This window comes from Hyla sarda, chromosome 12 (assembly GCF_029499605.1).
Source record: "Hyla sarda isolate aHylSar1 chromosome 12, aHylSar1.hap1, whole genome shotgun sequence".
In the NCBI taxonomy this organism is placed as follows: domain Eukaryota; kingdom Metazoa; phylum Chordata; class Amphibia; order Anura; family Hylidae; genus Hyla; species Hyla sarda.
In genome coordinates this window covers 1,596,181-1,622,078 of record NC_079200.1, presented here as the reverse complement: position 1 = coordinate 1,622,078, position 25,898 = coordinate 1,596,181, and the positions used below count along the sequence as shown (strand labels likewise).

At 45.0% G+C, this 25,898-nt stretch overlaps 1 protein-coding gene across 1 annotated transcript in view; it reads left to right on the top strand.

Moving 5' to 3' along the window:
* LOC130296986 (uncharacterized) overlaps positions 1 to 23,116 on the top strand; it is a 55,167-nt gene extending 32,051 nt beyond the window's left edge. Inside the window, exons 4-6 of the mRNA XM_056549112.1 lie at positions 1,760 to 4,807; positions 8,291 to 8,499; positions 21,920 to 23,116. Of these exons, the coding sequence (XP_056405087.1) occupies positions 1,760 to 4,807; positions 8,291 to 8,499; positions 21,920 to 21,989 (3,327 nt within the window). The 3' untranslated portion in view covers positions 21,990 to 23,116. The remainder of the gene's footprint in view (positions 1 to 1,759; positions 4,808 to 8,290; positions 8,500 to 21,919) is intronic.
* The last annotated feature ends 2,782 nt before the right edge of the window (positions 23,117 to 25,898 follow it).

Here is a 25,898-nt window from a genome sequence, read left to right as displayed (position 1 = left end):
ATTTTTTTTTTCTGTCCCTGTCTATTGCCCATCTATCCCTAACCCCCCCCCCTGCCTTTAATTTTGTTTCTACTATATTAAAAATACTTTTTTGTCTGCCTGGCAGCGTGCTCACTACCAGGCAGACTTCCCCAGCAGGCACCATGTCACTGATGCCTGCTGGGGCCGACACTTCCGCCCTTAGTTCTTCTACACAGGGTGCCTCCAGCTTTTTCACCACTACAACTCCCAGCATGCCCTGACATCTATTGGCTGTCAGGGTATGCTGGGAGTTGTAGTGGTGAAACAACTGGAGGCACCCTGTGTTAAAAACAATATCATTCTATGGCAGCGGCGCAACCCCCATCCGACAGTCCCAACACCCCTCCGCCCCGCCACCCTGTCAGTGATTTGCGCAACCGAAAAATGTACTGTGTAGAAACGGAAGCCCCCAAAATTTACAAAATTGCATTTTTTCTTCACATGCCATTTTTGTCGCACAATGATTTTTTTTCTGTTTCACCGTAGATTTTTGGGTAAAATGACTGATGTCATTACAAAGTAGAATTGGTGGCGCAAAAAATAAGCATCATATGGATTTTTAGGTGCAAAATTGAAAGGGTTATGATTTTTAAAAGGTAAGAAGGAAAAAATGAAAGTGCAAAAACGGAAAAACCCTCTGTCCCCAATGGGTTAAAGCACATGACTAAGTTAGCTGATCCTATCCACAGACACAGTCATGGCGCCTCTGCAGTGGCCAGAGATGCCAGACCCACGCACTGGGGCATGTCCACATTTTATTTTTAGTGCATAAATTAAAAGATCCTCTGCCTGTCATTTTTTGGTTGCGTTTTTTAAATTTCAAAATCTTTCAAGTAACCTGTAAGTCGTAAGTTTCACACAACTTTGTCACTATAGACATCAATACAAGTGCCACCTGCTCGCAAATTCTCGGTACATTTTTTTTATTGTTATTTTTTTTTATGGAGACACTGCTAATTTTTTTAACCACTACAAATGGAGTATAATTAAATAAAATCAATACATAATTAAAGAGGTACTCCGCCCCTAGACATCTTATCCCCTATCCAAAGGATAAGGGATAAGATGTGTGATCACGGGGGTCTGCTTCGTGCCTGATGACTGGCGATCCAGGGGCCGGAGGCTCGTAATGTCATGGTCCCTAAGATCTCTAGGGGTGGAGTACCCCTTTAACACTAATCTTTGACTGACCTGTTGGCACAGGCTTGTAGCGCAGGTGACACTGATGCCGCCCCTGGCGCCGTGCCTCCGTTCATCCACAAACCTTGTCATTTGATGTATACTAATGAAAGAGCTTGGTGCACAGTGATGTCAGACGCCTCTTCATAGTGAGGCCTCCTCCCCTGTGCTCAGCCTCCCCCGCTTTAGAATGGAGCTCCACTCTGCATTATTGTGCATGCAGAGGAGAGGGGTCTAGATGCAGAGTGGAGCTCCATTCTGCAAAGGAGTAGGTGTTACGATGAAGTTGCCTCATGACCTCACTGTGCACCAAACTCTTTCATTAGAATACATTGAATGATGAGGATTACGGACAAACGGAGAGATTGTGGTTAGGAACGCTTATTATGATTTTCAACAGTATCACCCACACTACAAGCCTGTACGAACTGGTTAGTGCCGGCAGATTACTTTCAATGCGTTTGGGGCCCTTAAAATAAAAAGTTTTATATAAAATTAAGATTTTGAACTTTATATATAAAAATGAAGATCTTTAACTTGAGCCATTTTCCATTTTCAGGTGTTTGAAAGGCTGTCGCTGACGGTTAATTACAAAAAATTCCCAGAAAAGTATCAAAGTCTTCTGAAAAACCTAATGGAGACACATGAATCCGCAATGTTTGACTTTGATGAAGAATCCATGATATGTACTATAAGCGGGCCGTATGCAGAGATCCTATACCTGGCACAAGAAATCCTAAGTAAATTAGGGATTGTTCTGAAAACACAGAAGCAGATCTCAGCAGATAGTCAAAGGAAATCAGAGATTGAACGCCGTAAAAATGATCCAGAACCTCTAGGTACCGCACAAGCCTCGGATTACACATATGCGCCTCTTCCCGGGACTGCAGTCAAGGAAACGTATAGCGAGAAGAAAGAAAGCCTTGAGCAATTACAAGAACCTTTCATATGGGAAACTGATATCTTCAAATACCTGCTAAAATTCCACTTGACAGAATATCAGGATATACAAAATCGCTATCACGTCCTTGCAGAGGATGAAAATTATGATGATGTCACCGCGATTTATCTTGAGACTGAAAGCGGAGGTAAAACCCATCTTGGAGACTTTAAATGCGCAAGATCTGAACTCATGGTGCTTTATCAAGGTTTGGAACTACTTCTTCGCAAAGAACAAATAAAGAAAAGTATTTACAGAGACCAAGAGTTTTATGATATACTGACAACTCACCTCAAAAGATTGTATCCTATGCTTCATTGTCATGCAGATGAGCGCAATCTCTACCTCCTTGGATACGGTGTTGATGTATCTGCTGCCAAACGGTACATCTTGGAATTACACACAAACTTTGATAGAGTGTCAAGTAATCTAGACAAACAATTTGGGGCAAGTAACTTGTCAGCAGGATTGCCACATTCCTCGTCCCCCACTAAGAAGCACGAAAGTGGAGTTGGAAGCAGGATAGCCGCCTTGTTTAATGCTCCCACGACACAAAGCTTAAATTCAGCAAAGAGCCATGTGGATGAGGAACACCTGGTATCATCGACCAGTCCTAGAATACGGACCCTAGAGCGTGAGAATGAGAGAGACATGATAGCTCTCAAATCCAACATGGCAGATGACCTTCAGAAATATGACGTTGCTACTCTTTCGTGGGCAGATGAAAAGTCGGAGAGCATGGCCATGCCATCCGTAAGAAGACCAGATGTGCCCCCAGCCCTTAAAATAGTGAGGGGAGATTTAGGAAATAGCAGAGCCCCCCCTAAACCTACAGGTATTCTGAAACCTGTCCAGTTTACAAAAGCATCAAGCCAGTTACCCTACTCTGTTCTGGGGGACATTAGTCCTCCATGGGCGCTGCCAGAAGTGAAACCTCGAAGATCAAATAGTCTATCCCGTGTTTATTCCAAAGGGAGGACGTCTACCGAAACACACAGCCATACATTAGTGTTCAAAGACGAAGTTGATGTGACCGACTGGCAGTGGCATTATATTACACAGGTCTGTAAATCTGACCTAGATATTTGGTCTTCTGAGGTTGAGTTAACAATTGAAACAAACAAACAAGGCAAAGTTGCCTTAAAGATGAAGTCATTTGATAGAAATAGGTTAACGTCAACAAAAAAGATGATTCAACTCCTGTGTTGTAGGTTAGACATAAGCATCACCCACTGTTACTTTGAATATGCTTTACTTGGGGTGCAAGGCCCAGAGGACCCGACCTTACTTAAATGGTGTGATCTTTTCCGAAAATGCTCCAGAGAGCTTTCTGTTAAGTCAGAGAAGGATAAACTGGTTCTTCTCTATCCCAAGGAAATTCAGGCACATGTGCTAGACGCATACAGGCAGCACAAAGAGCGTAGGATGAAGTCATCTGGGGATGCTACCATGCCCGACATAGGACAAGTCACTTTACAGGACAGATTTGTGTCTTCCACTGATGAGGGCGTAGATTATATTACAAAGCGTAAGAGGATGTCATCTGGGGATGCTACCATGCCCGATATAGGACAAGTCTCTTTACAGGACAGATATGATTCTTCTGCCACTGATGAGGGGGAAGATTATATTATAGAGCGTAAGATGAAGGCATCTGGAAATGCTACCATGCCCGACATAGGGCAAGTCTCTTTACAGGACAGATTTGAGTCTTCCACTGATGAAGGCGAAGATTATATTATAGAGCATAAGATGAAGTCATCTGGGGATGCTACCATGCCCGACATAGGACAAGTCTCTTTACAGGACAGATATGATTCTTCTGCCACTGATGAGGGTGAAGATTATATTATAGAGCGTAAGATGAAGGCATCTGGGGATGCTACCATGCCCGACATAGGGCAAGTCTCTTTACAGGACAGATATGATTCTTCTGCGACTGATTTAATTACAGAACGTAAGCAAAGTTTGTCAGACAAACAGCGTACCAGACCGAAGCATGAAGCTTTACCTTTTCTCTTAGGCGGTGAAGAGATGGATGAAGAGGAGATTTATCTAGATAGCAAACATCTGTCAGATGAGAAGTATACTCTGGGCGCTGGAACAGAATCATCCCAGAGAATCACCGCTGAACATGAAGCGTTCATCATACCAGGATCCCTAGAGGAAAAGTCTACACACCCCAAAGAACTTCAGGACACAAATAACAGGTCCACATCAGAGAAGACTGGTTACTACACTCTCACAGAAACATTTCCTCCTAGTCCTTATACCTGTGAGTTATTAACGCAAAACATTAACGTCTCTTCACCAAATGTCGGATTGGAAGCAGATTATGATGAGCAGGGCGTCTCCACAGAAGATGGCATAATGCAGTATGAGGACAGCTCGCCTCAGCTGAGGACACCCGCAGTAGGCCAAGAGTCAGATACGAACAATTCCATCTGTGACCAATGTAAGAACATCGGCAAAACAGTTCAAACATCGTCCGGTCAGATGCAATGTGTTAAATGTTTTGCTGCATCTGTCATAACTGCTCTTAATGAAGCAGCAAAAGCTCCTCTAAGAGCGTCCATGAGCCATACAGCCATGAGCCTGAGATTACCCGGGTACGAAAAAGACACTTCTCTGAAGATAATTTATGAAGTTCCAGACGGAGTGCAAGGGGTAAGTGACAGAAAGTAACATCCAGACCCCCCCCCCTTCCCTCCCCAAATACACATCTTGCACAATCATAGTGAAATAAGTCACTAGTTATAATAGTGTAACTCTCCCCCTCCATATTATGTAAACAACATGGGCCTTCTCAGTCTCCCTGTCCTGTCTAATCACCCCCAATACAGTGGGGATCAAAAGTTTGGGCACCTCAGGTAAAAATTTGTATTAATGTGCATAAAGAAGCCAAGGAAACCATTCCCTGGTTGGGCTTGATGGATGTATGTCTTTTTTCAACCATACTAACTATGTAACTATGAAAGATGGAAAAATCTCCAAAAGGCATCAAATTACAGATTAGACATTCTTATAATATGTCAACAAAAGTTAGATATTATTTCCATCATTTACACTTTCAAAATAACAGAAAACAAAAAAATGGCATCTGCAAAAGTTTGGGCACCCTGCAGAGTTAATATCTTGTACGGCCCCCTTTGGCAAGTATCACAGCTTGTAAACGCTTTTTGTAGCCAGCCAAGAGTCTTTCAATTCTTGTTTGAGGTATCTTTGCCCATTCTTCATTACAAAAGTCTTCCAGTTCTTTGAGATTTCTGGGCTGTCTGTCACGCACTGCTCTTTCAAGGTCTATCCATAGATTTTCAATTATGTTGAGGTTAGGAGATTGTGAAGGCCATGGCAAAACCTTCAGTTTACGCCTCTTGATGTAATCCCCTGTGGATTTCGAGGTGTTTTTAGGATCATTATCCATTTGTAGAAGCCATCCTCTCTTTAAATTCAGCTTTTTCACAGATGGCATCAAGTTAACATCCAAAATTTGCTGAAATTTTATTGAATCCAATTTTCCTTCTACTCGTGAGATGTTCCCTGTGCCACTGGCTGCAATACAACCCCAAAGCATGATTGATTCACCCCCATGCTTAACAGTTGGACAGAGGTTTTTTTCATTAAATTCTGTTCCCCTTCTTCTCCAAACGTACCTTTGCTCATTCCAGCCAAAAAGTTCAATTTTAACTTCATCGGTCCACAGAACTTGTTTCCAAAATGCATCAGGCTTGTCTATATGTTCATTTGCAAAGTTGAAACGCTGATTTTTGTGGTGAGGACGTAGAAGAGGTTTTCTTCTGATGACTCTTCCATGAAGACCATATTTGTACAAGTATCTCTTAATAGTGGAATAGTGTACCACAACTCCAGTGTCTGCCAGATCTTTCTGGAGGGATTGTGCAGTCAAACGTGGGTTTTGAATAGTTTTTCTCGCAATCCTACGAGCTGTTCTGTCTGATATTTTTCTTGGTCTTCCAGATCTTGCTTTAACTTCCACTGTTCCTGATGACTGCCATTTCTTAATTACATTCCGAACAGAGGATATTGACGTCTGAAAACGTTTTGCTATCTTCTTATAGCCTTCTCCAGCTTTGTGAGTGTCAACTATTTTCAGTTTCAGATTTCTAGACAACTGCTTAGAAGAACCCATGGTGCTGATTGTTGGGGCAAAGTCAGATGAGTCTGGGCATTTATAACCTTTGAGATTGACATCACTTGGTCTTCCCAGATAATGATTGAGAACAATCCATGACACTGGCAGGTCTCAGCTTTGCAAAGGGGGCAGTGCATGCTATAAATTCTGCAGGGTGCCCAAACTTTTGCAGACACCATTTTTTGGTTTTCTGTTATTTTGAAAGTGTAAATGATGGAAATAAAATGTAACTTTTGGTGACATATTATAAGAATGTCTAATCTGTAATTTGATGCCTTTTGGAGATTTTTCCATCTTTCCTTGGCTTCTATATGCACATTAAAACAAATTTTTACCTGGCGTGCCCAAACTTTTGATCCCCACTGTATATGTTCTTTACTGGAATAGTGTTGTAACAAATTGTACCGGCTTCAGCATGTTTTTGTAAAAAAAAAAAAATACTCCTGACAAGAAGTTGTGTAGTACTTTTATTGTCAGTGTGGTGTTGTCTCAGCAGCTCCCCCCCCCCCTCTCTCATCATCCTTTGCTGTGTCAGGAGGTGTGTATGAATCATGTCTCTGTTCACAAGCCCCGCCCCCTGAGTGATGTCACCACATCTGACCAGCTCCTTCAGCTACATCACCAGCTTTCTGTAATGTATAATATATCAGGACACTAGGAAGAATGAGGCGTTCTTACAGCTGAGATCACTGATCCACCAGTGATGACCTGTCCTTAAAATCTCGTGAGCCAAACCACGTCACTTCCTATATCTGAACGAAGACTGAAGTAACAGGATTTAGTTGTGGTCCTTAAAAAATGGTGGACAGTACTTGAATGGTCATATATTGTTCTTCAGCTCACCACCATTCACTGCTCACCACCATTCACTGCTCACCACCATTCACTGCTCACCACCATTCACTGCTTACCACCATTCACTGCTCACCACCATTCACTGCTCACCACCATCACCACCATTCACTGCTCACCACCATTCACTGCTCACCACCATCACCACCATTCACTGCTCACCACCATCACCACCATTCACTGCTCACTACTACCATCACCACCATTCACTGCTCGCCACCATTCACTGCTCACCACATTCACTGCTCACAACCATTCACTGCTCACCACATTCACTGCTCACCACCATTCACTGCTCACCACATTCACTGCTCCCCACCATTCACTGCTCCCCACCATTCACTGTTCACCACCATTCACTGCTCACCACCATTCACTGCTCACCACCATTCACTGCTCACCACCAACACCACCATTCACTGCTCACCACCATTCACTGCTCACCACCATTCACTGCTCCCCACCATTCACTGCTCACCACCATCACCACCATTCACTGCTCACCACCATCACCACCATTCACTGCTCACCACCATTCACTGCTCACCACCATTCACTGCTCACCACCATTTACTGCTCACCACCATTTACTGCTCACCACCATTCACTGCTCACCACCATTCACTGCTCACCACCATTCACTGCTCACTACTACCATCACCACCATTCACTGCTCACCACCATTCACTGCTCACCACCATTCACTGCTCACCATCATCACCACCATTCACTGCTCACCACCATTCACTGCTCACCACCATTCACTGATCACCACCATTCACTGATCACCACCATCACCACCATTCACTGCTCACCACCATCACCATCATTCACTGCTCGCCACCATTCTCTGCTCACCACCATTCACTGCTCACCACCATTCACTGCTCACCACCATTCACTGCTCACCACCATTCACTGCTCACCACCATTCACTGCTCACCACCATTCACTGCTCACCACCATTCACTGCTCACCACCATCACCACCATTCACTGCTCACCACCATTCACTGCTCACCACCATCACCACCATTCACTGCTCACCACCATTCACTGCTCACCACCATCACCACCATTCACTGCTCACCACCATTCACTGTTCACCTTTATACAGCCCTCATTTGTTTTTTCTTATTTCCTAAGGTTGGAGATCCTCAGCCCGGATGTCAATACAAAGGGGGCAGGTTTGAGGCCTACCTGCCGGATAATCGAAAGGGGAGGAAGCTCCTTTCTCTGCTCCAGAGAGCCCTGGATCAAGGTCTCATTTTTCAAGTCAAAGCATTTGAAACGGGAGAAGAAGTCACATGGTACAAAATCCCTCATAAAACCTCCCCAGATGGAGGAAAGGCAAAGTAAGTGAACCCTGCGACGGAGGCAGATGAATACAGCCCATGAACCAGCTTTAGATGGTCTGGGTGGTGGGACTTACTGTACATCCGGTTGTCTTTACCCTCCATGCAGTGCAATACAGGAATATGGGTGCACTACTGTGGTAGATGTATACAATGACATTGGCTATCCCTCAACACTGATGTTAAAATTGAGACATTCGCCAGTGTATCCTTATATGAAGGACACACCAGAGCCCGCACACCAACGCCAAGGTTTCTCAAAATGGCGCTGGACCTAACGCTAATCCTACCTGTGCGTAATAAGCAAAACAGAGGCCAGTGGGCAATTATGGCAGCATTCGGTTGACTCACAACTTCCTCCCAGATACCCTCCAGCGTGACTGAGCACATGCAATGGGAGGGGGAAGGCAAGCTGCAAGCCCCACCTGAGTTGGCTAATATGGGTGCCTGGCCTCACAGGTGCTACCTTAACCCCTTAAGGACCAGGCCATTTTATACCTTAAGGACCGGAGCGTTTTTTGCAATTCTGACCACTGTCACTTTAAACATTAATAACTCTGGAATGCTTTTAGTTATCATTCTGATTCCGAGATAGTTTTTTCGTGACATATTCTACTTTAACTTAGTGGTAAAATTTTATGGTAACTTGCATCCTTTCTTGGTGAAAAATCCGTAAATTTGATGAAAAAAATGAAAATTTTGCATTTTTCTAACTTTGAAGCTCTCTGCTTGTAAGGAAAATGGATATTCAAAATATATTTTTTTTGGGTTCACATATACAATATGTCTACTTTATGTTTGCATCATAAAATTTATGAGTTTTTACTTTTGGAAGACACCAGAGGGCTTCAAAGTTCAGCAGCAATTTTGAAATTTTTCACAAAATTTTCAAACTCACTATTTTGCAGGGACCAGTTCAGTTTTGAAGTGGATTTGAAGGGTCTTCATATTAGAAATACCCCATAAAAGACCCCATTATAAAAACTACACCCCCTAAAGTATTCAAAAAAACATTCAGTAAGTGTATTAACCCTTTAGGTGTTTCACAGGAATAGCAGCAAAGTGAAGGAGAAAATTCAAAATCTTCATTTTTTACACTCGCATGTTCTTGTAGACCCAATTTTTGAATTTTTGCAAGGGGTAAAAAGGAGAAAATTTTTACTTGTATTTGAAACCCAATTTCTCTCGAGTAAGCACATACCTCATATGTCTATGTTAATTGTTCGGCGGGCGCAGTAGAGGGCTCAGAAGGGAAGGAGCGACAAATGGTTTTTAGGGGGCATGCCGCATTTAGGAAGCCCCTATGGTGCCAGGACAGCAAAAAAAAACACATGGCATACCAATTTGGAAACTAGACCCCTCAGGGAACGTAACAAGGGGTAAAGTGAACCTTAATACCTTACAGGTGATTCACGACTTTTGCATATGTAAAAAAAATATATATTTTTTTTACCTAAAATGCTTGGTTTCCCAAAAATTTTACATTTTTAAAAAGGGTAATAGCAGAAAATACCCCCCAAAATTTGAAGCCCACTTTCTCCCGATACAGAAAACACCTCGCATGGGGGTGAAAAGTGCTCTGCTGGCGCACTACAGGTCTCAGAAGAGAAGGAGTCACATTTGGCTTTTTGAAAGCAAATTTTGCTCTTTGGGCATGCCGCATTTAGGAAGCCCCTATGGTGCCAGAACAGCAAAAAAAAAAACACATGGCATACCATTTTGGAAACTAGACCCCTCGGGGAACGTAACAAGGGGTAACGTGAACCTTAATGCCCTACAGGTGTTTCACGACTTTTGCATATGTAAAAAAAAAAATATTTTTTTACCTAAAATGCTTGTTTTCCCAAAATGTTTACAATTTTAAAAAGGGTAATAGCAGAAAATTCCCCCCAAAATTTGAAGCCCAATTTCTCCCGATTCAGAAAACACCCCATATGGGGGTGAAAAGTGCTCTGCTGGCGCACTACAGGTCTCAGAAGAGAAGGAGTCACATTTGGCTTTTTGAAAGCGAATTTTGCTCTGGGGGCATGCCGCATTTAGGAAGCCCCTATGGTGCCAGGACAGCAAAAAAAAACCACATGGCATACCATTTTGGAAACTAGACCCCTCGGGGAACGTAACAAGGGGTAATTTGAATCTTAATACCCTACAGGTGTTTCACGACTTTTGCATATGTAAAAAAATATATATATTTTTTTACCTAAAATGCTTGTTTTCCCAAAAATTTTACATTTTTTAAAAGGGTAATAGCAGAAAATACCCCCCAAAATTTGTTAGGCAATTTCTCCCGAGTACGGCGATACCCCATATGTGGCCCTAAACTGTTGCCTTGAAATACGACAGGGCTCCAAAGTGAGAGCGCCATGCGCATTTGAGGCCTAAATTAGGGACTTGCATAGGGGTGGACATAGGGGTATTCTACGCCAGTGATTCCCAAACAGGGTGCCTCCAGCTTTTGTAAAACTCCCAGCATGCCTGGACAGTCAACGGCTATCTGGCAATACTGGGAGTAGTTGTTTTGCAACAGCTGGAGGCTCCGTTTTGGAAACAGTGGCGTACCAGATGTTTTTCATTTTTATTGGGGAGGGGGGTTGTATAGGGGTATGTGTATATGTAGTGTTTTTTACTTTTTATTTTATTTTGTGTTAGTGTAGTGTAGTGTTTTTAGGGTACAGTCACATGGGCGGGGGTTCACAGTAGTTTCTCGCTGGCAGTTTGAGCTGCGGCAGAAAATTTGACGCAGCTCAAACTTGCAGCCGGATACTTACTGTAATCCTCCGCCCATGTGAGTGTACCCTGTACGTTCACATTGGGGGGGGGGGGGGGGGAATCCAGCTGTTGCAAAACTACAACTCCCAGCATGTACGGTCTATCAGTGCATGCTGGGAGTTGTAGTTTTGCAACAGCTGGAGGCACACTGGTTGTGAAACACAGAGTTTGGTAACAAACTCAGTGTTTTGCAACCAGTGTGCCTTAAGCTGTTGCAAAAGCTACAACCCCCAGCATGTACGGACAGCGGAAGGGCATGCTGGGTGTTGTAGTTATGCAACAGCTGGAGGCATACTACTTTGGCTGGGGATGCTGGGGATTGTAGTTATGCAACAGCTGGAGACACACTGGTTTGCTACTTAACTCAGTGTGCCTTCAGCTGTTGCAAAACTACAACTCTCAGCAGTCACCGACAGCCAACGGGCATGCTGGGAGTTGTAGTTATGCAACCACCAGATGCACCACTACAACTCCCAGCATGCACTTTAGCTGATTGTGCAAGCTGGGAGTTGTAGTTACACAACAGCTGAAGGTACACTTTTCCATAGAAAGAATGTGCCTCCAGCTGTTGCAAAACTACAAGTCCCAGCATGCCCATAAGGGAATGCTGGGAGTTGTGGTGGTCTGCCTCCTGCTGTTGCATAACTACAGCTCCCAGCATGCCCTGTTTGCATGCTGGGAGCTGTTGCTAAGCAACAGCAGGAGGCTGTCACTCACCTCCAACGATCCTCGCTGCACCAGGTCAGTCCCTCGTTGTCGCCGCCGCCGCTGCTCCTGGGGCCCCGATCCCAACAGGGGCGCCGGGGATCGGGGTCCCCAGCACCCGGGGTGCACGTCCCGCACCCGCTCACGTCCTCCGGAAGAGGGGCGGAGCGGGTTGCGGGAGTGACACCCGCAGCAGGCGCCCTGATTGGTCGGCCGGTAATCCGGCCGACGATTCAGGGCGATCGTGAGGTGGCACCAGTGCCACCTCACCCCTGCAGGCTCTGGCTGTTCGGGGCCGTCAGAGACGGCCCCGAACAGCCAGTAATTCCGGGTCACCGGGTCACTGGAGACCCGATTGACCCGGAATCGCCGCAGATCGCTGGACTGAATTGTCCAGCGATCTGCGGCCATCGCCGACATGGGGGGTCATAATGACCCCCCTGGGCGATATGCCCCGATGCCTGTGAACGATTTCAGCAGGCATCGGGCACCGGCTCCGCTCCAGATGGTTGCGGGGGGCCGGTAAAACACATGACGTTCTCATACGTCATGTGTCCTTAAGGACTCGGAAATGGAGACGTATGAGAACGTCATGTGTCCTTAACCCCTTAAGGACTCAGGGTTTTTCCGTTTTTGCACTTTCGTTTTTTCCTCCTTACCTTTTAAAAATCATAACCCTTTCAATTTTCCACCTAAAAATCCATATTATGGCTTATTTTCTGCGTCGCCATTTCTACTTTGCAGTGACATTAGTCATTTTACCCAAAAATGCACGGCGAAACGGAAAAAAAAAAATCATTGTGCGACAAAATCGAAAAAAAAACGCCATTTTGTAAATTTTGGGGGCTTTCGTTTCTACGCAGTGCATATTTCGGTAAAAATTACACCTTATCTTTATTCTGTAGGTCCATACGGTTAAAATGATCCCCGACTTATATAGGTGATATTGTCGGACTTCTGGAAAAAATCATAACTACATGCAGGAAAATTTATACGTTTAAAAATGTCATCTTCTGACCCCTATAACTTTTTTATTTTTCCACGTACGGGGCGGTATGAGGACTCATTTTTTGCGCCGTGATCTGAAGTTTTTATCGGTATGATTTTTGTTTTGATCTGACTTTTTGATCACTTTTTATTCATTTTTTAATGATATAAAAAGTGACCAAAATACGCTTTTTTGGACTTTGGAATTTTTTTGCGCGTACGCCATTGACCGTACGGCTTAATTAATGATATATTTTTATAGTTCGGACATTTACGCACGCGGCGATACCACATATGTTTTTTTATTTTTTTTACACTGTTTTATTTTTTTTATGGGAAAAGGGGGGTGATTCAAACTTTTATTAGGGAAGGGGTTAAATGACCTTTATTAACACTTTTTTTTTACATTTTTTTTGCAGTGTTATAGGTCCCATAGGGACCTATAACACTGCACACACTGATCTCTTATACTGATCATTGTTATCCCATAGGGACCTATAACACTGCACACACTGATCTCCTATGCTGATCACTGGTGTGTATTAACACGCCTGTGATCAGTGTTATCGGCGCTTGACTGCTCCTGTCTGGATCTCAGGCACGGAGCAGTCATTCGTCGATCGGACACCGGGGAGGCAGGTAAGAGCCCTCCCGGTGTCCGATCAGCTGTTCGGGACGCCGCGATTTCACCGCGGCGGTCCCGAACAGCCCGACTGAGCAGCCGGGTCACTTTCACTTTCACTTTAGAAGCGGCGGTCAGCTTTGACCGCCGCTTCTAAAGGGTTAATACCGCACATCGCCGCGATCAGCGATGTGTGGTATTAGCCGCGGGTCCCGGCCGTTGATTAGCGCCGGGACCGACGCGATATGATGCGGGATCGCGGCGCGATCCCGCTTCATATCGCGGGAGCCGGCGCAGGACGTAAATATACGTCCTGCGTCGTTAAGGGGTTAATGCTGCCTTGAAAATATTCAAGGCGCATTAATTTTGCAGTGCACTTGAGTTTGCATATGGCTTGTGACCTTCATACCGCTGCAGTCTGGTGCCTCTCCTGTGGGTAAAGGTGGCCGTACACTTTTCATAGCTGCCAGATGAAGGTTTCTTTGGCCGACAGCTATCTGTCCTGATCCCCTATACACATTAAGAGGGATGTTAAAGGGTTCTCCGCCCCTAGACATCTTATCCCCTTTCTGGGGACCCCCGCGATCTCCCTGCTGCACCCGGCCTTGGTTTAGAGCGTTGGGTGCCGTGCCGGAGGCTCATGATGTCACAGCCACGCCCCCTCAATGCAAGTCTAAGGGAGGGGGCCTGACGGGCGTCACGCCCCCTCCCATAAACTTGCATTGAGGGGGCATGGCCATGACATCATGAGCGTCCGCCCCGCATTACTAGTCATCCGCCACGCAGCGATGTTCGCTCCATCACCGGATGTCTGGGTGCTGCAGCTGAGATCTTGGGGTTCATCAGCAGCGGAACCCCTGTGATCAGACATCTTATCCCCTATTATTTGGAAAGGGGATAAGATGTCTAGGGGTGGAGTACATCTTAACACCACAGAAAAATAAGCTGGAAACCAAATTTAAGATCACAAGACTGTTCGTAGAAGATTTTAAGCCCTTAACCCCTTAATGACCATAGATGTGTATATTCGTCCATGTGCCCTTAAGCAGGTACGGCACAGGCTTCCGACTTGAGCCCACGCCATACCGGCCAGCCCCCAGCTGATTCTTGTATCTGAGGGCCAGTGTTAATAGCCGACATGCGGCGATTGCCGCGGCTGAGAATTAACCCTTTAGATTGCCGCTGCGAAAGCTGCCAGCGGCATCTAAAGGTACCTTTTAACTGCTCCCTGGTGGTCCATAACTCTTTAAATTTCCACCTACAGACCTATCGGAGGACTTTTTTTTGTGCCATTTGTGCTTTGTAATGACATCAATAATTTCACCACAAAATCTTTGGCAAAATGAAAAGAAGAAAAAATGATGTGGCAAAATGAAAGAAATAAAAAATGCTATATTGCAAAATTTTGGCGGCTTCCATTTCTACGCAGCACACTTTTTAGTAAAGATAACACATCAATTCTGTATGTCAATACGATTACAACAATACCCAATGTACCGTATATACTCGAGTATAAGCCGGCCCAAATATAAGCCGAGGCCCCTAATTTCACCCCAAAATCCCAAGAAAAGTTATTGACTCGAGTATAAGCCTAGGGTGGGAAATACATCATCCCCCCGTCATCATCCAGACCCGTCATTAACACCCTCATCATCATCACCGCCTGTCATCATCACCGCCTGTCATCATCCCCCCTTCATCATCACCGCCTGTCATCATCCCCCCCTTCATCATCACGGCCTGTCATTAACACCCTCATCATCATCACCGCCTGTCATCATCACCGCCTGTCATCATCCCCCCTTCATCATCACCGCCTGTCATCATCCCCCCCTTCATCATCACGGCCTGTCATCAACCCCTTGTGATCATCCCACACCCCCCCTTCATCATCACCGCCTGTCATCATTCCCCCCCTTCATCATCACCGCCTGTCATCATTCCCCCCCTTCATCATCACCGCCTGTCATCATTCCCCCCCTTCATCATCACCGCCTGTCATCAACCCCTTGTCATCATCCCACACCCCCCCTTCATCATCACCGCCTGTCATCATCCCACACCCCCCCTTCATCATCCCCCTGTCATCATCCCACACCCCCCCTTCATCATCCCCTTGTCATCATCCCACACCCCCCCTTCATCATCCCCTTGTCATCATCCCACACCCCCTTCATCATCCCCCTGTCATCATCCCACACCCCCCTTCATCATCCCCTTGTCATCATCCCACACCCCCCCTTCATCATCCCCCTGTCATCATCCCACACCCCCCTTCATCATCCCCTTGTCATCATCCCACACCCCCTTCATCATCCCCTTGTCATCATCCCACACCCCCTTCATCATCCCCTTGTCATCATCCCACACCCCCTTCATCATCCCCTTGTCATCATCCCACACCCCCTTCATCATCCCCTTGTCATCATCCCACACCCCCCTTCATCATCCCCCTGTCATCATCCCACACCCCCCTTCATCATCCCCTTGTCATCATCCCACACCCCCCCTTCATCATCCCCTTATCATCATCCCACACCCCCCCTTCATCATCCCCTTGTCATCATCCCACACCCCCCTTCATCATTCCCTTGTCATCATCCCACACCCCCCTTCATCATCCCCCTGTCATCATCCCACACCCCCTTCATCATCCCCTTGTCATCATCCCACCCCCCCCTTCATCATCCCCTTGTCATCATCTCACACCCCCCCCTTCATCATCCCCTTGTCATCATCCCACACCCCCCCTTCATCATCCCCTTGTCATCATCCCACACCCCCCCTTCATCATCCCCTTGTCATCATCCCACCCCCCCTTCATCATCCCCTTGTCATCATCCCACACCCCCCTTCATCATCCCCTGTCATCATCCCACACCCCCCCTTCATCATCCCCCTGTCATCATCCCACACCCCCCCTTCATCATCCCCCAGTCATCATCCCACACCCCCCCTTCATCATCCCCCTGTCATCATCCCACACCCCCCCTTCATCATCCCCCTGTCATCATCCCACACCCCCCCTTCATCATCCCCTTGTCATCATCCCACACCCCCCTTCATCATCCCCTTGTCATTATCACCACATGTCATCAACCCCCCCCCCCCCCCCTTCATCATCACCGCTTGTCAATGTCTGATACAGTGGTCTTCAACCTGCGGACCTCCAGATGTTTCAAAACTACAACTCCCAGCAAGCCCGGGCAGCCATCGGCTGTCCGGGCTTGCTGGGAGTTGTAGTTTGGAAACATCTGGAGGTCCGCAGGTTGAAGACCACTGCGGCCTTCAACATCATCCAGCCCCCCCACCCTCTCACCCCCTTTAGTTTTGTACTCACCTCTGCTCGGCGGGACATTAGGGTGCGCTGGTCAGGGCCATCTGTGCTGCAGGACCGTCGTTCCGGGCTGTCCATATTCACCGGGGGGGCCTCTTCTCCGCGCTTCGGGCCCGGAATAGAGGTGTTGCCTTGACGACGACACAGAGGGATGTTGCTAATGAACGTCCCTGTGCGTCGTCGTGAAGGCAACGTGACTATTCCGGGGTCGGGCCCGAAGCGCGGAGAAGAGGCGCCCCCGGTGAAGATAGCAGCCCGGAACCACTATCCCACCGGACGACCTCCCGACCGGACAGTCCTGCAGCACCGGACGAGCGCATCCTAACGTCCCGCCCAGCGGAGGTGAGTACAAAACTAAAGGGGGTGGGGGGTCTGGTTGATGTCGAAGGCCGCAGGTGGTCTTCAACCTGCGGACTTCCAGAGGTTTGAAAACTACAACTCCCAGCAAGCCCGGACAGCCGATGGCTGTCCGGGCTTGCTGGGAGTTGTAGTTTTGAAACATCTGGAGGCCCGCAGGTTGAAGACCACTGAGGACGGAGAGTTCACTCGAGTATAAGCCGAGGGGGGTGTTTTCAGCACGAAAAATCGTGCTGAAAAACTCGGCCTATACTCGAGTATATACGGTATATAGGTTTTGTTTTAATTTACTACTCGTAAAAACATGATTATGTTTAAAGTTCTCATCTTCTGACCCCTATAACTAATTATTTTTCCGTATACGGGGCTTTATAAGGCTAATTTCTTGCTCTGTGATCTGTATGTTTTTTATCGGTACCATTGTTGTTTTGCTGGGACTTTTTTATCTCTTTTTTTTTATGCATTTTTTTTTCTGGTATATGAAGTGACCAAAATACACAATTCTGAACTTTTTTTTGTAGTTTATGCCATTGACCATGCGGGTTAACCTCTGAAGGACTCAGGGCGTACCTGTAAGCCCGGTCCCGGTATTTAAACCGGGGTCACGCCGTGACCCTGCGTCAAACCGGGTTGGTCTCAGCGGCTAATGATAGCCGGGACCCTGGGCTAATAGCATGCGGCACCAATCGTTGTGCCACGTGCTATTAACCCTTTAGACGCGGCGATAAAAGTTGATTGCCGTGTCTAAAATGAGAGTAAAAGCTTCCCGGCAGCTCAGTCGGGCTGATCGGGACTATCGCGATAAAATCGCGATGTACCGATCAGCTAGCACGCAAGCGGAGGTCCCCTTACCTTGCTCTATCGCGTCCGATCGGCATTTGATTGCTCCAAGCCTGAGATACAGGCTTGAGCAATCGACCGCCTATAACACTGATCCATGCAAAGCTATGACTTTGCAGGGATCAGTGTAAAAGATCAGTGTGTGCAGTGTTATAGTCTCCTATGGGATAACACTGATCAGTGTGTGCAGTGTTATAGTCCCATATGGGATAACAATGATCAGTGTGTGCAGTGTTATAGTCTCCTATGGGATAATAATGATCAGTATAAGAGATCAGTGTGTGCAGTGTTATAGTCTCCTATGGGATAACAATGATCAGTGTGTGTAGTGTTATAGTCTCCTATGGGATAACAATGATCAGTGTGTGCTGTGTTATAGTCTCCTATGGGATAACAATGATCAGTGTGTGCTGTGTTATAGTCTCTTATGAGATAACAATGATCAGTGTGTGCTGTGTTATAGTCTCCTATGGGATAACAATGATCAGTGTGTGCTGTGTTATAGTCTCCTATGGGATAACAATGATCAGTGTGTGTAGTGTTATAGTCTCCTATATAACACTGGGGAAAAAAGTTAATAAAGGTCATTTAACCCCTTCCCTAATAAAAGTTTGAATCACCCCCCTTTTACCATAAAAAAAAATAAAACTTAGCAAATAAAAATAAACATGTGGTATTGCCGCGCGCAGAAATGTCTGAATTATAAAAATATATAGTTAATTAAACCGCACGGTCAATGGCGTACACGCAAAAAAAATCCAATGTCCAAAATAGCGTATTTTTGGTCATTTTTTATATCATGAAAAAATTTATAGAAACAATCAAAAAGTCAGATCAAGACAAACATGATACCGATAACAACTTCAGAACACTGCGCAAAAGATGAGCACTCATACCGGCCCGTATGCGAAAAAATAAAAAAGTTATAGGGGTCAGAAGATGAGAATTTTTTATGTATACATTTTCCTGCATGTAGTTAGTTTTAAAGGGGTTATCCAGGAAAAAACTTTTTTTTATAAATCAACTGGCTCCAGAAAGTTAAACAGATTTGTAAATTACTTCTATTAAAAAATTGTAATGCTTTCAGTACTTATGAGCTTCTGAAGTTAAAGTTGTTCTTTTCTGTCTAAGTGCTCTCTGATGACACGTGTCTCAGGAACCGCCCAGTTTAGAAGAGGTTTGCTATGGGGATTTGCTTCTAAACTGGGCGGTTCCCGAGACACGTGTCATCAGAGATCACTTAGACAGAAAAGAACAACTCAACTTCAGAAGCTCATAAGTACTGAAAGAATTAAGATTTTTTAGTAGAAGTAATTTACAAATCTGTTTAACTTTCTGGAGCCAGTTGATATATAAAAAAAAGTTTTTTCCTGGAATACCCCTTTAACCGTATGGAACTACAGAATAAAGATAAGGTGTTATTTTTACCGAAAAATGTACTGCGTAGAAACGGAAGCCCCCAAAAGTTACAAAATTGCATTTTTTCTTAAATTTTGTCGCACAATACATTTTTTCCGTTTCGCCGTAGATTTTTTGGTAAAATGACTTATGTTACTGCAAAGTAGAATTGGTGGCGCAAAAAATAAGCCATAATATGGAATTTTATGTGCAAAATTGAAAGCGTTATGATTTTTAGAAGGTGATGAGGAAAAAATGAAAATGCAAAAACGGAAAAACCCTGAGTCCTTAAGGGGTTAATTAACGTTACATGTAGTAGTAACATTAATTAACATTTTTCAACATAATTTTATTAGGCTGCTTTCACACTATGAAAAGTACCCGTTATATAATGCCCGTTATAAAATCGCGGGCCATCGCGGGGTTAAATGGCCATTAGAAAATCTCTAACGTACGTTAGAAAATCCCATTATAGTCTATGGGATTTTTCTAATAGCCGTTTTAACCCTTTATCGCCTGTTATTAATAAAGGACGTTATTTTATGACGGGAGATAGTAACGCTGTTCAATCACCTGTCACAAAATAACGTCCTTTATTAATAACGGGCGATAACGGGTTAAAACGGCTATTAGGAAAATCCCATAGACTATGATGGGATTTTCTAACGTACATTATGGATTTTCTAATGGCCATTTAACCCCGCGATTGCCCGTGATTTTATAACGGGCACTTTTCATAGTGTGAAAGCGCCCTTAGAAAAAATTATAATGGATAAGGAGGGCGATTAAAACTTTTTAGGGAAAGGGCTTATTCACATTGGGGGAGATAAATTTGGAGGAAACGTTGACCAGTTGCCCATGAAAGCTAAAAGAAGCAATCTGGTTGCTATGGGCAACTGGTCAATTTTTCATCTGCACGTTTTGATTAAACAAAAAAATAGAAAAATGTTAAAAAAAATTATATTTTTATATGTAATCTCATCAGTTTTATCAGCGCTCCATTGTTACAGGCTGCCATGGCCAACACGTATTTTTTTTTTCCATGTTTCAGACTCCGCAATCAACTTTGATAGTAGTGTCGGAAGGGTTAATGCCAGACATTGGCCCTATCGGTGATATCTGGCATAAACCGTGGGTCCTGGCTGCTGATAGTAACTGGGATCCACTGGGTATGACGCACGCTCAGCTGCTGAGAACACTTCAAACAACGGGAGCAGGACTAGTGTAGACGTACGACCAACTTCTCCATTGGGTTAAAGGAAAACTGTCACATGTTTGTTCCCGCACTAACCACAGGTACTGATGATAGTGCGGCAAACGCTGATTCCTATGATCCCTACCTTGCCTGGAGGAGTAAAAATCTAGTTTTCGGGCGCTGATCAGATGCAGTAGATAAGTAAGGACCCAAGGTTATTGTCCAAAAAGCTGATTTATTAGCACAACATAACGCGTTTCCGGTCCATAATGGACCCTTCGTCAGACAGATGCACCTGTCTGATGAAGGGTCCATTTCAGACCAGAAACGCGCTACGTTGTTCTAATAAATCAGCTTTTTGGACAATAACCTTGACATATTACACTAGGGGCTCGTATCCCCCTTTTTTTCCCCTGCGTATGAGCCCAACCTTGGCCGGGTCCGTCTGGCCGTTCGCGCGCAATCTTATTTTTATTATATCTGGAAATGTGGCTGTAACTGGCCTGGGCGGAGCTTCTGTAGCTTAACTGGCACTGACATCAGTGCCGCCCGTCCACAGCGCCGCCCTCTTATGAATATTCATCTCCCTCCATCCAGCTCTCCTTCTCTTCGCCGCTCCTAATTAGTATTCACTGCGCATGCGCCGATTCCTGAGATGCGCAGTGAAGGCCAGTTAGGATTGGCAAAGAGAGCTGGATGGAGGGGGGATGAATATTGTGGGCGGCGCTGCGGACGGGCGGCGCTGATGTCAGTGCCAATTAAGCTACAGAAGCCCCGCCCATGCCAGTTACAGCCACATTTCCAGATATACTAAAACTAAGATTGCGGCCTAACGAACAGCCGGACGGACCCAGCCAAGGTAGGGATCGTAGGAATCAGTGTCTGCCGCACTGTCCATCAGTACCTGTGGTTAGTGCGGGAACAAACATGTGACAGTTTTCCTTTAAAGTATGGGAAATGTAAAAGTCTATCATCTATTACAAAAGGCTGTCCGGCCATGAAGGGAACTGTACTTTTGCAACAGCTGGAGGCACCCTGTTTGGGGAAACACTGCTCTATAAGGTCAGGAGGCCACCATATACTTTTGCAACAGTTGGAGGCCCCCTGCTTGGGAAAATACTGCTTTAGCTGTACTTCTAATGAGGATTGTACTAGGGCATGCTGGGAGGGGTTTCTGCTGAGACTACTTACCTGCGATCTCTCTTTACAGGAATGGATTCCCGGATTCGACATACGTGAGAGATACTATTACTCTACTTTACCAATACGGCATTGACTAAGAAGCCTGAGACGTGGAGAGCCCAGAACATGGCGTCTGTAGATATGACCGGCCCGCCAGTACCTGATGGGAAATCACTATGATTTGGTCCTTAGACCATTTATTTGCAGTTTAACTATATAAGGTTTAGCAGAACAAGTTGCGTTGAAATGTTAAAACTTTCTGTTTAAGGAGTTTGTTATAGTTGACTGAAGAATCGGTGGTGAGTCCAATAGAGGAACCCCGCCCCGCTCCATTGATACTTCTAGGTGCCTCCGCAAGTTGTTATTTACAACCTGTAGAGAAGGGGTACGGGCACCCATTCAAGAGCGGTAGGTGTCAGATACCCACCAAATGGGTGTGTATGTAAGATGGTGATGGTCAAATACCTCAATGACCGTGTACATCACCTTCCTGCAGAGAATGAAGCCGCTCAGACATGGCTTCCAGCAGACAGTAGGAGAGGTGTGGCTATTCAGTCTAGTGCAGTGTTTCCCAACCAGGGTGCCTCCAGCTGTTTCAAAACTACAACTCCCAGCATGTCTGGACTACCTTTGGCTGTCTGAGCATGCTGGGAGTTGTAGTCTTGCAACAGCTGGAGGCACCCTGGTTGGGAAACACTGGTCTAGCGACTGGCATGGGTCACGGTAGTAGACACTGATGACATATCCTTAAGAGTAAGGACATTAGAGAAGAATTCTGTTATGGGGAATTAAGATTCCAACCAACTACGTCCATAAGACATTATACAGGTGCACAGGACGGACGCAAAGTGATAAAGAAAACGAGTGACGCATTTCTGGCTATGAACTCTTAGTCATGATTAGAAAAGATGGCGATTGATGTGTTTTTGGTTGTTAGTTCTTAGGAAAACAACAGATGTGTTTCTAACTGCTGTACCTTATTATTGATCACGACTAAGGGCCATCAGTTAGAAACACGTCTGTCATCCTAAGGCAGTGTTATCCAAACACTGTTCCAGCTGTTGCAAAACTAGAACTCCCAGGCTTGCTGGGAGTTGTGGTTTTGCAACAGCTGAAACAGTGTTTGTAAAACAGTGTCCTAAGGGCCAATAGAAAGGAAAATAAATGTTTCTGATCATGACTAAGGGTTAACAGTCAGAAACACGTCTGTCATCACAAGGCTGTTTATTTTATAACACTGTCTCCAGCTCTTGTAAAACTGGTGGGAGTTGTAGTTTTACAAGAGCTGGAGACAGTGTTAGGAAAACACTGCCTTAGTGTGACAGACATGTTTCTGACTGTTAACCCTTAATCATGATCAGAAACACGTCTATAGTTTCCCAACATTGTGTTCCAGCTGTTGCAAAACTACAACTCCCAGCATGCCTGGACAGCTGTTGGCTGTCTGGGCATGCTGGAAGTTGTAGTTTTGCAACAGCTGGATAAACACTGGAAAAAAAAACAGCTAGAAAAGCATAAATACTTAAAGGGGTACTCCGGTGGAAAACTTTTATTTATTTATTTTTTATCAACTATTGCCAGAAAGTTAAACAGATTTGTAAATTACTTCTTCTATTCAAAAATCTTAATCCTTCCAGTACTTATTAGCTGCTGAATACTACAGAGGAAATTTATTTTTGGAATCACGAGCACAGTGCTCTCTGCTGACATCTCTGTCCATTTTAGGAACTGTCCAGAGTAGGAGAAAATCCCCATAGCAAACATATGCAGCTCTGGACAGTTCCTAAAATAGACAGAGGTGTCAGCAGAGAGCACTGTGCTCGTGATTCCAAAAATAAATTTCCTCTGTAGTATTCAGCAGCTAATAAGTACTGGAAGGATTAAGATTTTTTTAATACAAGTAATTTACAAATCTGTTTAACTTTCTGGCACCAGTTGATTTAAAAAAAAAAAAAAATTACAATAAAAATGTTTCCACCTGAGAACCCCTTTAAGGCGATCACTTTGCTGCGCACCTTTACCTGTATGGGGGTTTTATGGACTCTGGAGATCGCTGCTTTAAGGAGGATTCTCCTGTTTTCTTACGGTTTACACAACAGGTTAAATCTTGTAAATCCTAAGTTACAAACTGGGATAAAGTCCGGAGCTGCACTCCTAATTCTGCAGGCTCCGGCGCTCAAATACCTCAATACATTCTCTGCAAAATCACAAAGTGAAAGCATTCTGGGAAACGTAGCTTGATAGGAAAGTTATGATGTTAGTAAGGTCAAAGGGCAGAACCGTCATGGTCTTATCTGATCCTTTTTCATATTGTTTTGTATTATTTGTCTTTATACAGTAAAACTGTAAATTTGCGTTTATTTGCACTTAAAGCTTTGTTGCACTTGGTCATGTTTGAATTTTTTCTCGAGTTAGTAATTCGGTTTTTTTTTATAGACCATTTGCAACTCGAAGATCATGGATGCATTGATATTACCGTAGTAGGCTGCATACTGACTTAAAGGGGTACTCCGGTGAATTTTTTTTTTTTTCAATCAATGTTTTTTAATCAACTGGTGCCAGAAAGTTATACAGATTTGTAAATTACTTGCATTTAAAAATGTTTATCCTTCCAGTACTTATCAGCTGCTGTATGCTCCACAGGAAGTTGTGTGGTTCTTTCCAGTCTGACCACAGTGCTCTCTGAACTGTCCAGAGTAGGTGAAAATCCCCTTAGCAAACCTCTCCTGCTCTGGACAGTTCCTGACACAGGCAGAGGTGTCAGCAGAGAGCACTGTGGTCAGACAGAAAGGAAATTTAAAAAAAAAAAGAACTTCCTGTGGAGCATACAGCAGCTGATATGTACTGGAAGGATTAAGATTTTTGAATAGAAGTAATTTACAAATCTGTTAAAGTTTCTGGCACTAGTTGATTTGAAAACCTTTTTTTTTTTTTTTTTTTTTTACCGGAGTACCCCTTTAAGTATAAATTCTTGAGCAGTTACTGCCTAGTTCTATTAGCATACAGCGCCACCTGCAGGGTAATTCACACTGTGCCCAATATGGGGTTCGCTCTGGCACTAACACACCCAAATACTTCCTGTAAATAATACAAATGAAATGGCTTTAGATTAGTGCTTGTCAACCTGGGTGCCTCCAGCTGTTGCAGAACTACAACTCCCAGCATGCCCGGACAGCCGCCGGCTGTCCGGGCATACTGGGAGTTGTAGTTCTGCAACAGCTGCAGGCACCTTTATAGGAAAACACTGTTTTTGATGTAGATTAAGGGCTCGTTCACACGGCGGGTCCACTGCGTATTTTAAACTGCGGATCCGCCGAACATGGACCCCTACAGTGTGCCTCAGATGTGCCTGCTCGGAGGGGTAATCCACCGCTAGGAGCAGACGCTGCGATGTGAGAGTCTCGCGCAGTATACTCGTGCACATAGTGGCTGCTCTCGGCCTAGTTCAGGCAGCAGGGTGTCTGCTCGTAGCGGAGGATTGCCGCTCCCAGCAGGCATATCTGGAGGCACACTTTAGGGGTCCATGGTCGGCAGATCCGCAGCATAAAATACGATGTGGATCCGCCCATGTGAACGAGACCTTTTACACAGGCTAGTTATCAGCTGAACGAGGAAAGCTTGTAACCGATAATCGGTCCACGTAAAAAGGTGATGATTAAGACCACACTTGTTCATTGACTGATTGTAAATGGGGGACGTGTGGCAGACGAGTGACGCCCCCACACAAGATACGCAAACAAACCAGAGCTCGCTCCTACAGCCCAGCCTGTGAGCGATCGAGCCGTGGGCCAGCACCCATTGTGCAGATGTGGGTCCGTGGACAAAAAGAAGTTCTCCAGCATTAGGCTGCATTCGCACCACGTTTTTGCAGTACAGTTGCCGTATACGTTTTCAATGTGAAAACCGTACGGCTCCGTATTGAAATCCGTACGCATGGACTCTCCATTGGAATCTGTATGCCAAACAATGCATCCGTTTTGCGTCTTGTACGGCTTTGTCGTTTTTTT